General features: G+C 38.8%; 1 protein-coding gene across 1 annotated transcript in view; it reads right to left on the bottom strand.

Moving 5' to 3' along the window:
• Nucleotides 1–16,060, bottom strand: part of ARHGAP10 (Rho GTPase activating protein 10) — a 146,396-nt gene that overhangs the window by 26,697 nt on the left and 103,639 nt on the right. Inside the window, exon 19 of the mRNA XM_032684673.1 lies at nt 11,801–11,951. Coding sequence (XP_032540564.1) covers nt 11,801–11,951 — 151 coding nt within the window. The remainder of the gene's footprint in view (nt 1–11,800; nt 11,952–16,060) is intronic.

A 16,060-nucleotide genomic window follows, 5' to 3' on the forward strand; every position in this document is an offset into this window, starting at 1 on the left:
TTTTGCCATTGCTTTAAATGAATAATATGATGAGCTGATTGCCCACCATGAGCAACAGACTTAGAGTCACCATTTCTTAGGATGTAGTGCTCCATTCCATAGCTATGGGCTACATCTTCCCTCTAAAATCTGTAAATTTACTTCTCAATACAACCACATTTATTTTATTTGTATGGGTGCGTCTTAGCACATGAACACAACTCCTCCTTGACTGCCTTTGTCATTATTTGTAATTCCTCCTCTGTCCCATGTGTAAATATATCATCGAGGATTTGTATTTACCTTTCTAAATATTGCTACTCCATTAGCATTCCTCCAGTTCTTCCCACTTCTTCAGCAAGCTACAACATGTTTTCAAAACTAACAGTGCCAAGCTATGCAACCCCTTGACCAGAGAGCTTTTTTAGGACAAGTTAGGTGGCTTTGCATTATTCAAAGTATTCACCTAACAAAAGGCCTACCTGTGAACATTTCTGTTTGATGCTGCTGATCCTAAATCCCACATCGATTATCATGACCAAGTTCCTTCAAACGCTTCTTCAAAACCTGTAAGATACAGTGACTGCTAGCTATTTCTTCTTTTTATCCCCCTGCCCTCTTCCTGTGTTTTGCTTTGTAGAGGCAGTAAAGGTCCTAAACTGCTGGAGATTAAAAATCCTTTTAAGTTTTTACATGCTTTGTTTGTTAAAGCGTGTGTTAAGGACATTGCTGGAATTGAAACAGCTTTATAGGTTTCATCATACCTCAGAATTCAGGGACTCCTAATATTGATAGTCTAATATTTTTTTAATGTTTCTCTCCTCTGACTCCTCTTTACCTCCAACATTGTTCTCCAGTGAGCAGCATTGTCAGGTTTCCCACTTCTATGAAAAGGCTGAATGCCACATTGGACTGATAGGTCCTTTCGAAGAGGAGCTCCAGAAACTTCCTATTCTTTTTTAACCACTTGAATTCTAATGAGTTCTTACATTATAAAACAGGCAAGATGTGATTTCCTTTAAAGCTCATTTATATTATTCTTTGAGCATACAGTTTGGTGTTCTTGGGGCCTTCATTTTCTCCTTCTAAAAATGGCAAATCTTTTTTCTCCCCTGTTACACTCATCTTTGGGTGCCAAGGAGTGCCAGAACAGATGAAGGACATGAGGGTTCTCAGTGTAAAAGCAGCAAATCTGTATGACATATCACAAGTTTTTGTCAACACTCCAGCCATCAGCTCTTCACCTTTTCTTCTTCATAATTATGGAAAGGCTCTGAGTGCCTTCAGCTTGGCCATCTTTCTAGGGTTGCCATCAAGCTGCTTCTACAATTCATCTCCCCATCCTACACAAATAGGTGTAAGATCCAATTCTACTCTCAAGAGAGTTAAAACTTGTTTCATATTCTCACCACCTTTTGCATACTATTTAAATTTTTTGACTGCTCCGATCCTTTTAAACTGTCATGTAAATCATCTTCTTGTTTCACTGATCTAATCACAACACTCATCCAAGCCTTTGAGCTTTCACTGTGCCTCTGCAACAGATACCTGTGCTTTGCCTTTATGGCTGTTCATGGTTCAGACCAGCCCTATCCAGAAAATTAGATAGCTTAGGCTGATCCTGACAATTTACTGGTGTGTCTAGCTGGTACTACTTACCATTCAGTTTCTAACCCAAATCTCTTTCCTCCCTCCCCACCCTCCTGCCTCTTGACACCCTTTCTCATAATGACAAATCCCCACAAAGTGAGTAGCTGTATAGACTAAGACCTACCTCATCCAGCTTTTCTCTGTGTAACCCTCAGTTCCTTCTCCCTTTTGCCTGAATGAGCCTCAGATAATAAAGGCTCTCAGATCCTCCATATCAGAAATCTGAACTCAGCTTTTACCTAACTGAACATGACATGCCTCCCCATCGCCTTTTTTTCTCCTTTTTCCATCTGGCTACTCTAAGAATATTTTTTGTTGGCATTCAAAGTTGAAAAAAAAAAAAAACCCACTGAAATACTTTGGCAGTGTCAATAATCAGATCCTTACTTTACTCCGAGAATCCTAAATAAGAAAAAACATTTGTAATAAGAGTGACAAAAAGCAGAGAGCTAACACTTTTAGTTACTTGCTTAGGTGACAGAGTTGCCTTCCAACTTCAGCTTAAGTAAACTAATGAATTACATGCTTTAATGCTAAAAGCAAGACTAATCTTTAACGTCAACACTACAACTAACACCTATAGTTTAAGGGTAACCAGAGAATTAAAACAGTTTATGAAAATTACTGTTTCTGGAGTAAATGAGAAACACGACTGTTTCTGTTGAGATATGTAGAATAGGCAGAACAGAACTGTCATACAGGTTTTAAGTGGTCATTGCATACACAAATTGTGGTAAAATAAGAGGATAAAAACCTATGTCTAATTCCACTTTGACACAGTCAAACAAAAGATGATGGACAGAGTTCCTGAGGAGAGTAGATTAAAGAGGCTGCAAAATCCCCATTACCACCTTTGAGCTTGACATTTTTTGCATCATGAGATCGGGAAGCAGCAGCTGCACTGCTGTGCAGCCACCCATCCTCCCCCATCAGCATCACAGCTGCATCCAGCTCTGTGATAACAAACATTCGTTCACCACAAATAGCTCACTTCCCACAATAATACAGAAGTTTAACCAAGTAGAAAGTAGCTTTGCTTTTATGTTAATTTGTGGGTATGTACTGTGTTTTCTTTTTAATAGGAATCTCATAGATTAATGTCATCTACCAAGCAAGAGCTTAGTTCCATGTGCTAGAGCTTCAGCATTCATAGAAAACAGGCAGGAAAAACATAACAAAAGTTAAGCTGCCTCACACAGTTAATAAATCTTGAAATGATCCCAGGAAACAACGTACCACTCTGGAAAGGATTCAGGCATTCCTGGAAAGCTAGAAGTAACTCCATTAGAGAAAGTTTTCTGTGACAGTCACTGTGATTAGGGGACCCTGCAATCAAAAATAGCCTTTTCTAGGTGCAGGCTTGCACCCTTTGTTCACTACTTACAGTACAATTCACCCTGTGGTAATCACACCAAACACCAGGTAAACTCAGACATTCTTCTACTCCTTCAAATTTTTAAAGTTTTCCGAATTAATGAAGCCAAGTTATCTGTGCCTGAGTAAATTAATAAACTGTGTACTTTTGTTTAACACACCACCAAAACTGGTCAATTGTTTATTACTCACCTTCAGACCACATAAATTGTGCTATTTAAACATATTTCCAAATCAAGGTGAAAGCCTGATTGAAAGCTAATAGTGACCTAATCTTTGGTTAAAAAATAATCAAAGATAATGCTAGAACTAAACAAGAGAGTTAATTCACTGCTCCTGAACAATGGGTATTTTGGAGGGTAGATTCTTGTAAACGCTCAGAAAAATAGATTTGTATCACTGCATTTAATTATCAAAAGGTACCCATTACTACCCTCAATGTGTAGCAAATCCTTTGCACTGCAGCACTGCCTCAGTAGGCAGTCAGTTCTTACATAAATCTAGACATCATAGCCTCATACAGCCTGGAGCCAGTGCAGCTTTCGTGGAGCAAATGGACAGCAGACAGCTCACATTCCCATCAGATTCGTGTTGCCTTGAAGAACACACACAGTAAGAATCAGATCTCTACGCCAGCTATTTTTTTCTCTCAGACAAAATAATTGCCACAATTATTAGAGTTGACTACAGTTTTTCCTAGATAAAGACCAACTTTGATATATTTCTCAGATTTGCGCATGTACCGGCATGTGTATCTTGGGCACAGAGGAGCTTTCCTGGAGAAAGATTGTTTTTCCCAACTCCATAATGATTCAAATACGTCAGAAAAAGAAGGAAGCTGCACTAGACAGAATTTGCCTCAAGACTGACTGACGCAACTCAAGAATTGTATCCAGAAAGGTGGGTGTTTGAGCTGGGGTTTGGAAAGGGAAAGAAATGCGCTCATCTGCAAGTTACTTAGGGGCAAGCGGGGTTTGGGGACCATGCCCCTGCCCTGCCCTCCTTCTTTTTCACATTTTTTTTGTTTATTTCTAAAATGCAAAGTTCAATTTCAAACAAGTATCTTTCTAGATATACACTTACCCTGTATTATTAAGCAATTATTTCAAAATATACCTCCCTTACTGCAGGTCATCTCTCAAAATTCAGGAGAAATACTGCTTGGATTGTTTTACATCAATAGAATCCCAAAGATACATAGCCTTTTGCTGAGCAAGCTAAAACTAAAATGGATAAAGAATCCCAATTTATTCCTCAAGCTGTGGAAAAACCACTTCAAGACAGAACCACTGATACAATGTTGGGATGCTAAATTATATTACATAATTAAATTTTGAAATGCAACAGAAATCAGATACAAGCATGCAGAGGGGTTCCTCTTTTGATTTGTGTTACACAATGATAACAAGAGCAGTATCAAAACTCGAAGATTACTCATTTTTTTACCAGAGCTTGCTTGGCAGGAAACCACATATGACCTCCAGCCTTACCAGGCTGGCCAGATGCCACAAAATTTCATGGCTGAAAAATGCAATGATGAACTGAAGTCACTTCCTGAAAACTCTGACATACAGCAAGATAAACAGACTGTCCCACTGCTTTCATATTTTTTTTGGTAGCACTGAGTGGTTTGGGTTTCCACCAGTCCAGACAACATTAACCTATGGTCCAGCTCTGTATTGGAACACACCAACAAAACAGCTCTAGTCTAATCAATGAGAATAAGAACTGTGAAAAACCAAAGCAGATCAAAAAGGGGTACAATCACCAGGGCTAAGAGTTCCCTAATTCAGCAGCACCTCTTAAATGACATCAAAAACTCCCAAGTCCATGAAAATATTCTTCCGTTTTTCCTTGTCTGTTTTGCTGGCAATTCAGCCACCAATCACCTGGAAAATGTGTCTGTAAGGGTCCTTCCACCCCCAAAAGGTAAGATGTTCAAAAACTCTTTCCCTGAGCTGTCAAACAGAGATAATGTCATGCTGTTTTCTCCTCTTCTCTTCTATTTAGATTGCTTCACTGGCAATTACTTCCTATGGCTTATTAAAAGAAGACATTTCTTACCAATAATTCCACAACCCACAGAAGTACTTGGATAATGACAAAGACTAACTGCTACCACATTGGTTATGTGACGGGTCTCTTATAAGAAAGCCACTCTGAAACATTTCCAATATGCTGCTGACACCTGGCTGTGCCTTCTTCCTCATTTTGTTCACCTCTCTCCTTTTGCCATAGCAGTGACTCCAACAGAGGAATGAAGGAAGCGGGATGCCTATGGCTCACTAAAAAAAAACAAAACAAAACAAAACAACAACAGGAAACAAGCTAAGAAGCCCTTAAGGAAATTTTGTCAGCTCTTTCAACTGAACATCCAGGTGACATGTTTGTTGAGGAACCTCCTAATTTCCCCACTGGTCGTTTAAAACGCAGCAATTAGGAAGACAGACTTTGCTACTCCAATGTAGTTAAGTCAATATTGTCTTCCATGCCTGGATTCTTCTACCACTATCCATGAAGTCTCTGAGGCCAATTTGCTTGGCCCCAGTCATGCAGTCTTAGATGAGACTGCAATCCTAGCCAAGTCAGTCCCACTACTGTTACTTCTGTGTGATATCCCCTAAGTACACCTTCAATCTCTCTCTTGGTTCAGCAACTCGCAAGAACAGTGGGAGGGAAAGAAGTGGTGGTAACATGATTCACCTTGCACTGAATGCAACTTTCAAAAGAAGAAAACAGAAAATAAGAGAGAAAAAGAACAGCAAATAAGACAGAGACTTCCAGAAGCTAATGGTAGAACACGAATACGCCTTTTTCTGACAATGAAAAACACTGATGGAGGGGAACAAAACAGGAAGAGGAATATTCTCTAACTTGCGAATCAGCCTTCCAGGAAGTTCATCAGCTCTCTCCTACAAGATCTTCTCTGCTATTCTTGTCACCAGTGAAGGAGAGCAAGAGTGCCCCACATGAGGAAACACCTAATTCAGTGAAATGCACACTCTCATGCATAGGAAAGCGACTGGAGTGGAGACCTGAACAGCTACAAGTCTTTGTTTTACTTATACTGTTGTGTGCTGCTGGGTGAGAGAATTTTCTTTAACCAACAGAGGTTGGCCAGGGCACAGCTGGCACATAGCAAAGATACATCAGTGACTTCCATGCCTGGGATTAATGGCTTTTAGCATGCCAAATTGGCCTTCTTACAGTATTATGTGCCCCTGCATGTCTGTGTGCAGAAGGTAGAGAATTAAAGAGATGAAGGATTATTACAGGAGATCAGAGGTTTTTAATAATGTCTGGCCTCAAGGAAAGACTGACCCTTTCTCCTGAACTCCTTACTCTTTCTTTTAATTCAGATTTTAGTTTAAAGCCTATTTAAGTTCCCTTTCCCTGCCCCTCTGACTCCTGTTCTATGCATGTGTGTGAACATGTGGATGTGTTTACTTTGAACATTTCTACAGCCTCTAAATTTCATACACTGAAAGCAGACAAGCACTGGCAATGATACTAGGGCAATTCTCACACCAACCATGAAGATCTCACACACTTCATTCTAAAAGATGTAAATTTTAGATGTTTACTACATCATGACACTTAAATTTGCTTTTTGATAACTGTGCAGCAAGTAGGCCGCAGCAAGTAGACTACTCACAGGGATAACAATGGTCAGACAATGTATATTGTGTATACAAAGTATGGACCCAGATTATTTCAAATCTCCAAGAAAATAAGTACCTTGTATGGACTCAAAACTTTGCAAGCAGAAGTCGATTATCGGATAGAAAGTAGGCCTCTCTACATACCCACTATTACATAAGAAAAAGCTTCACCTTTACTGACAGTAGCTCAAAAGCACTTTTAAATTTGTATAGCACTCATCCTACTCGGAGCCATCAGGTGGAAAAAGCTGTGATAGATCACATAGAATCACAGGAACTATTCTTGCAGCAAGACGAAATACAAACTGTCTTAAATTCTACATGGCAAACAGCAGTCATCCTGCCTGATCTCCCCCTCGTGACTAACATTGCTGCACTTATTTTGTGACAGCGTAGCTGTGTTCTGCTCAGCTGTTAACAATAGCTTTGTAAGCAAGTGTTGCAAGCCCTTATGGCTTTTTGATATGCCTATGTAGCTGCTTTTCTTTCCATTTCCCCTACTATGTGCCAGGTTACAGAAACACTTCCAAGCAGCAGATTCAGAAATAGAAAGAGTTCAAGGCCAGGTTTCACACCTGCAACCTTGCAGCTCTGGGCTGTTCCAGCCCTGAAGACCAGTCTCATTACAAATCCAAGGTTTTCTCTAACATCCCAGGTTTATGTTCAGTAATTCCAAATTAAGTTTATGATTTTTTTACTTATGTGTTTGGGGCAGGAAGCAATGGGAGGAGAAGGGAGAGGAACTATTGCATGGAAGCTATGTAGCCATTACATGTATCATGTTTTACTTTGATGAAGTAATTCAGTTGAATTAACGCAAATTAATTTATGCCCCAAATTAAGACACTGTCTCACTCCAGTTTCCACAAAAAAATCAAAACCAGCTACTCCTATTCAACACTAACATTCCATTCATACTTACGCTGCCTTAAATACTGCAAGGGTAATATAAGTTAGCACAAAGTTTTAAACGGTTAAGTAGCAGTTCTAATTCTTATTTCTTTTAGAATTCTTGACAAATATCTGCTTTCTAAATCACTATAAATACAGTATTTAGTTTAAAGCAGCAACAAAAAGCTATCACAAAACACCTCATACGAGTTCCAGAGTGGGGGGATTGGACATAAATGCCTTAAAAACAGAACAATGCAGCCCCCTCATGATGCTGTTGTGCTGTGCCCATGCATGTGCCAATGAGAAACTTTGACTCCTAAAGTGTATTCAAATAGAATAAAGCATCAGCAAGCACTGTGGCTTAAAAAGTATATTTTGGTTTGTTTAGAAAACAAGTTATTCTCTAGTTGGACAAATTGCTACACAAGACACATTTTTTGACTCCAGGTGTGATTTATGCAACCTGTGCTGATTCTCTGTTCATCTTGGATGGACTGCATTATTCTGCCTACCTTACACAGGACTTTTCTCCCCATGTTGTTCTAGTAGCCCTGCAAAATAGTTTAATAATCTCTAATTCTCTGACACTGAAAAAAATTGCATGAAACAACCAAACAGAAAAACTAAAAACAGAAAAACCAAACCAAAACAACTCCGCAAAAAAAAACCCAAATCTGTTTATTTTGCTACAAGATGAGAAAGGTATACAAATTTTAAATAAAATTGTAAGGGAACAAAACTTTAATTCTGCATTGCCCTCTAGAAGAAATATAAACAGAGTTCTCTTCTGATAATATATTGACTGTCCAAATGGAAAATAAAGACCCAATGACATTTTTATAAGAACAGGATAAACATCTCCCTGTTCAAGCTCATAGTCCTTCCCTCTCTGCATAGAGGGACAGAGAGAGAATGAAAAGTCATTTGTATATAGCTGAGACTGTAAGCCACGGGAGTTTCTGCATTGCTACTTAATTCACCTAAAATTCATTCAGATAATGTAGAGGGGGGGGGGAAGAAAAAAGCAATTTCCAGAAATAGAAAAAAAAGAAAAACCAAACCAAACCAAAAAAATCCCAACAACAAAACCAAAAACCAAATCCCATGTCTCCATTTTAGAAGACTGGAAAGCTCTGGAAATGATCCTAATGTAAATCTCAGACAAATCTGCAATTTTCTGAAACAAGAACTTTGGATTTAGGCCACGTATGAAAGCAGCTCAGAGTTCCCCATTAGGTCTAGTTCTACTTGAGACACAGGGATGTCGAAAAACTTCAGAGTGAAAATTTAGTAACTGGTTTACCACAGAGGAAAGAAGTTGAAAGAAAAACAGACAGTATCATCTGTGACTTGGTCTTTCAGGAAATGAAGACCCTTATGGCAGTAAATATAACACTTGAATTGTTTGCAAATAGGTTTAATCACCTCATTTCCATGCACAAGGAAGGAAAATCTATGTGTTATCAGAATTCAGTACAGCTAATTACTAGAAGGCAAAATAAAGATTTTTATCAAACATAGCGTGTGTTCTTCAGCTATTATATATATCAATATTTATGTCACAGCTCTTTCTGGGTGGTTGCTGCATACGTTTTGTGTGCAGTCAAGAAGCTTCTCGAGTGCTTTTAAAAAGAAACCTGGCCCGAACCCTGCATTTCCAATTCAAGCAGTGGATTCTGAAGCCTGTTAACTCCCTGGAGCAGCTGATAGCTAAAGACTTGTTTCCGCTTTTCTAACAATTTCCTGGTTTGCATAACAATCCTAAAAGAAACACACTCAAGAAGTTTTCCAGCACAGAGAGATTTTTGTCTCCAACATACTTCTAGTTTCAAGGCATAGAGAATATTTATATATAATTACAATAACTTTAGAGATACATTTGTCTACAAATATATTTACACATAAATATGTATCAGCTGCTTGTTTAAAACAAGATTATGATAATTTTGCCATATCCAGGAAATACAAAACACTGACTTGTGCCTGGTGCTTAACTCATGCCATTGTGAATAAAGAGGGGGGGGGAGGGAAGGGGTTTAATGTTTAATTTCCTGTTAAAAACACACACAGGATAAAAATCTTCCAAAGAGCAGTTATAAAACATGCATTTGTAAGCCAAGAAACTAGGTAAATATGGAATGAAGCCCAGGCTCACTTTTATTCCTTCTCCCCCTCTCCAAAGAGCTAAGTAACCGAAGGCCACGAAACGTATTTGGAGGCACTGAGCACTGCTCACTGACTAGATAATTCATGAGCCTGGATGATTTACAGACCCTGTATCCACTGGGGTAGTTCTTCAGACCGTGCAGTGACACAGCTGGGCTCAGGGTACTGCACACTGCATGCATATGGCACACGTGCCAAACAGCCTCTGTCCTAACTACTTCCCACCTCACTGACACAACTATCGGCCTAAACACAAATAAAATGAGCCTCAGCCTGCAGTCAGGACCTACCAACAGCCAGTTTCTAGCAACAACAGACTGAGAACACTGGTACCTTCAGTGGCAGCTTCAGAGACTACAGAGGACATTTTTTCCACAGTTACAAGGGGAAATATTATCATCCGATCCCACTGAAATTTTACCTGTAGCAATTCAGCCTTCATCACAGTTTTACCACATAGAATGACATATTGGGTTATTCTGCAATTCTCCCCACTAGAATTTCCAGACAAGTACCAAAGTTCTGTATGATATATAACTATTGCAGCCTTTAACAATCCCAGTTCTTCTCTTTGTCAAGATGCCCAAATTGGACAAGAATATGGACTGAATTTAGGAGAAATTGAACTTTTATAACCGTTTTCAACAGTAACATTGTATTTTTGGCTCTTAAAATAAATTAATCCATCAAATACTTTCTGCCCACTGTGTTTGGGTCACAGTTGTGTTGGGAGGTCCTCAGTGCACACCTTGCAGCATGGAATTGGAGTAGTTGTGGTACTTCTTGCGATCTGCTGGGATTCACATTCAAATTTAAATGTGAACAGCTCTGTGTATGGCTTCAATTTTGTTTTGTTTTTCAAATGAGGATAAATTTATCATTGTAGATATAGCTCAACAGCTTTCTTAGCTTTTGGTAGCATATTATTCAAATTAACACAGCTTATGCTTTTTAAGTAGATACACCTTAAACATCTTCCAGTCAAGGCATTTAGTTTCATATTTCATGCAAGAAAGGCACAGAGATTATGCATCTCTCTGGTGAATTAAATCCAATGGCAGGAATGCTGAATTTCTTGCTGACTCTTTGTAAAACTGGCTTTGAGACTATAAACAGTCCTGAGTTTATTTCTAAAACCTGCACTTAACATCTGTTGTAAGTATTTGTGCTCTTTCCTTACAAAATCCCAAACTGTTGACCACCAATTTAACGGCAGTTCACCAGTGAATCTCATACTGCAGCATGAGTTCAAAATCTTCCTGTTTATTTCCACTTACTGTTACTGGACTTCGTGCCCTGATCCCATGGTTCTTCATGTGAAAAGAAATTCACTAAAAACATTAGGAGAGAGAAAGGGAATAGGGTGGAGAAAATCTGTAACACAAAATGAGCCCTGACTTGCCTCCTCAGTACTGTACGTACCCCCAAGCAATGATATTTCAGGAAAATGATTATGTTTCTGGCCAACAGTCAGAATACATAAGATGTTATACACCCTTTGCCTCACTGTATGTTGCTGCTGCAGACTCCATGCAAAAGCAAGACTGTTTGTTGGGGTTTTTTTCCCCATTGCTTCTCAACAGTAAGGCAAGTTGACAAGTATTTACTGCTAGTTACAGCAAGGTATTAAAGATTCAAGTGAAGTAGTGGTATTCTCCAGTGCAGTGGTGACCTGAGCCTTTAATCCAGATGAATTTAACTGTAAAGTGCATTAGTTCTTCTCATAAAAGATTTGCTTTAATTTTAGTTCTCTCTCCATTTATCTTATGGCTGTGTAATCTTCAGTAGAGGTCAAAGAGATTTCCCCAAAGAAACAAGAGCTGCTTCTTTTTTAGAGGAGAAAAGCATATTTAAGACAGTTCGTCCTACTTTTAAACATATGTCACAGGACAGCACTCCCTGCTCTCCTTTCTCTGGAGCTCTCCTTGCCTCTTTGCATGTTCCAAAGCAATTAAACAAGCATGCATGTGCACGCACACACGTATACAAATTGAAACATGAAATGAAAACACCTTCTGTAGGTAGGATACGCAGCCCATCTGATGCAAGGACTGAAATCATTACTAACATCTTACCATCATCCAACTCAAGACAGAGATTGTAAACAGCCAGAGGCCTCTTAATACGTTGTCCTTGTCTTCTCGACTGCCTTGGTGGGGCATTTGGAGGAGATACTGACATAGAGATTGGCTCAGGGAAAGTGGTATCAGGCAGGGTTTTGAAAATCTGCAATCAAGAACACAAAGGGTGTTAATTATTTATCATGAAGAGCAACCTGTGTAATGCAACTGTAAACCATTATCAAACAACATTTGTTTTGGATTTCATTCAAAGCAGACAGGAGCCAAAAAATCCATTCCTTCAAGTTTGGGAGTATGCCGTGGGTTTTTAATGAGTGCTTTTAAAATAAATAAATAAGTAGATAAATAAAATAACCAAGAGCACTGTCTACACATTAACCAAGCTGCCAGTCACTTAATTCAAAGACAAAATATTTGCAGCCACATTTACCAGCCAGGATGGAGGGGAAGGAGAAAAAGAAGGATACTAACTTTAGGAACCAGTAACCAAAAAGCTTCATAGCTTTAGCTAGAACTTATGATTTTGCCAGAATATCAATTTTAATTTTCAAAACTTGTGATATCATTTTATCAGCCATTTTAATTAAGGAAAACACCATACTCTCTAAGAGAGCAAGGGGAAAATTTTGTGGGCAGGGGTTTGTAGTGAGAAATACCATAGTAACAAAATATGTGAGAATTTATTCAGTTAACTATTGCATATTGAGACAAATTTATATTAAATGCTGACATCCACAAAGACACATATAAAAAGGATTGCATTTCTTGTCATCATTTTATCTTTTGAGCCATGACCCTTAGTACATCACCACTCCACACAAAATACCATGTCATTTCCCTCTGAATGAATTAACCAGCAATGCAGATTTGCTGTACCTGATAGCACCTTTACTTTAACTGACACGTACAGTCTAATGATGCTGATTTACTTGTAGAAAACCATCAGTATGCTTATGTACAATTTAACAGCAGCCTTTTACAAGTGATCATGGCAGACTCACACAAACAAACCAACTTAGTATGTATTTCATCAAAGACAAAGCAGTAGATTAAGAAAAACACAAACAGAAGCTGTATAAGAAAAGCCCTGTGTCTGTATGGCACCTCGCAACATGGTAATATAGCAAGATATAATGAAATATTATATAATGTTCTTGCAACTTTACATTATAATATTTACTATAAGGATACATGACAAAGACGAGAGTTGTATTGAATCTTTGAAGGAGAAGCTTTTCATGAAGTAGAAATTCATGTGGAAAGCATAAAGAGACAACACAGATAACACATTTTTGGATTATCACAGCACATGTCAGGTGCAGTACGAAGCTAAAAGCCAGCCAAGCTCTGTACAGGTGAGAAAAAAGTGCCATAAGCATCCTGTACTAATGTACTCAAGACATCATGTTAAAAATACTAGAAACTCTGAATGCCATCATATCCTGGCTTGTTAACCCTGAATATCAACGTGAAGGAATGAGATGACCCAAGAACCCACATATATGCTGACTTACAGCTACTTAATCATCATTCTTGTTCTGGCAGGTACAAAGTAATCAAGAAATCCCACTTTCTATGAAAACTGTGGAAAAGTTAGCATATTCCCAAAACTGGGCAGCAGCGGGCCAGAAGCCTCTATACAATGTGCAAAGAAAACCACCAGTGAAAATACAACCTTCCTTCCCAATAAGTGAATGTTGCTGTGCAGGAGGTAAAATGATGTCATTTGAAGTTGCCCATACCAGCATTAAGAAAACTGTCTCTCCTTCCTTCACATGCCTATGAACAAGGGATTACGAGAGCGCGCCAAAATAGCGCAAGGAACTCTCTAAAAACAAAATGTTTACAAAGAAGAAAGGAAACAGTCCAACCTGGTTCTCCCCAGGACAGACACAGCAGCACTCTCAGGCAGTGACAAAGCTCTAATTGTGCTCAGAGTTCTAAAGCCATTTCTTAAAACATGATGCAATACATAATAACGAAATCTAATGTGCTCCTACATGGCACTTGGCTAACAGTACCACACTGCCCCCTTATGTGTAAATACAAGGCTAGATTGAGCAGTTTTAGGGATAAATATTTGCTTCTGAAAAATTCAAAAGTACCAAAACTTTAAATGCCATCTTTTCCACGGACTAAGTGTTGCATTTGGGCTCTCTGGCAAAAAACTCTCTGCCAAGAGGTTTCAGCATGTTGTTTACTATGTCACATTCCACAGCTGTGTTTATTTGCACAGCCTTATCCACAGATCTCTGCTGAAATTAATGATGGTGAGAAGAACAAGTATTCCCCAGGAGTACTTTATAAGAGATGAGCTTTCTTGTATGAACTTAGGTGGCTTGCACAGGTTGCAGTGAAGTTCTTCAGTGCTTTTTACTTGTCTCTCACAAATAATGCAATATACTCCTCCAAAAGTATTAGCATAAGAAACTAAGAGTCAGAAAAGCAGAAGACAAAAAGACTTTTTGCTTTTTCAAGCAGTTCATAGCTGTGTTCATCCATACTTTGGTATTTTCATTTTGTCTTTTTAGTAGGAAAATCCAGTCCAGCCCAGCCATAACTAGGCCTATTTTTTCCAGAGGCAGAAATCTCTTTCTGTTGCAAGCCAAAGCCTCAGCAGGTACCAGTTTTGCAAAGGTGAGCATCTGAAAAGCAAGCAGAACATCAGCCTCTGCCTTAAGAAGTGCACATACAGCATTCAGCTTCTCTTTCTTGCTTCATTTTCATTTAAATAGGCAAGCACTTTTCATCATTCCTTGGATATTTGTCTGCTGCATTGACAGACTCACTGTAAGGTCTGCCTGGGAACGGGGGGGGGGATAGAGACCTGCTTTATTTCAGCAGTGGAGAGAAAAGTTTTTTGGTTTTATTAAAATCTGCTTTTAGCCTTATTAATTATTTAAATGTCACTGAAATATAAATGTTTCACAGCTAATAAAAGATACCTGTTGTCAGAAGCCCACTGTTTATGCACAGAAGACTGAATTCAAAATCCTACACACACAATACAAGCACCTGAAACGGTACCAACATTGTTGTGTGTTGACTGACTAGCACAAAAGCATGGGACCACAGATGACCAACTTTCAGAGAACCTGCTTGCACTGCAGATCCATGGTAAGGCAATCACACATATCCAACGGGAGGGAAACCCTCCTATGGAAGAGCAGGATTGCAATGTGCTATTTAATAGATGATCTTTTTGCTACTCAAAAAAACCCCTCCCTTAAAGTCAGATCCACCACCAACACTCAACTGAAGAAATTACCAAAGCTCAGATTAATGCCTGTTATAAAGCCAAGAACAAAGTCCACTCGTTGAATTACGTCACTCAAGAAACAAGAAAAACATACTAAACCAACCTCAAAGTTTAAAAGATTTCACAGTCACATCCAGTGTTACAGTGTTTGAGACTGTGGCTAAACTGCATTAGATTTACAGACTATCAGTTCTCTACAATTTAGTTCTTAAAAGCACTGGCATCCTGCTATCGACCTAACTAGGGGTAAACTCAGAAGATAAGTGTAATAATTTAAATCTGGGAGAAGACTAACGCACGTCGCACTCAAAATTTTAATCAAGCAACAAATCCAACAGTTAGTTGGATGAGTTAGTCAGTCCCAGTTAGTCCACTATTATAAGTGGTTCTTTAGGTCTAACCTTACATGAAAGCAGAATCTCAAAGTGCACACTGACTGAAGCGGTGGATTAGTGTCCAAACCTGCAGCGCAAAAGTTACAACAAAAAAGATTAAGCTTTTGTGGAGCAATTTAAAACACGGGTAAGTTTGACCTATTTCTCTCTATTCAGTAGTATAAAATGCACATTGGGACTAAACAAACCACAAACCATCTTGGATATACAGCGCTAATACCAGCTCTGTCTAGAGCAGTGAGCCCAAGACCATCCCTACATATAACCATTCCAATTCCTAAATATGTATCCCACAAAGTCTATGGCAGCATTTCTTGAGAGTAATGAGCCAAATTCAACATATTATCGTACTGTACTCTACCAGCAGATCCACATGGCAGCAGCCCAAGGAATTTTGCCAGATTCTCCTTAGTCTGCAACAACAGCGTTGGACTCTAGATCCTGTGCTCTTACTAGAGCTGATTTTAGATATTCAAAAAACTCATGGATGGGAGGATTTAACTTGGCCTATTCCAAAGTTTATGACTAGATATATAGTTGTACATGGAAATGCAGATTAGATTCTGCTGCTACAAGAGAATACTGATCTGTTCTTTCTGG

This window comes from Chiroxiphia lanceolata, chromosome 4, assembly GCF_009829145.1.
Source record: "Chiroxiphia lanceolata isolate bChiLan1 chromosome 4, bChiLan1.pri, whole genome shotgun sequence".
Taxonomy (NCBI): Eukaryota; Metazoa; Chordata; class Aves; order Passeriformes; family Pipridae; genus Chiroxiphia; species Chiroxiphia lanceolata.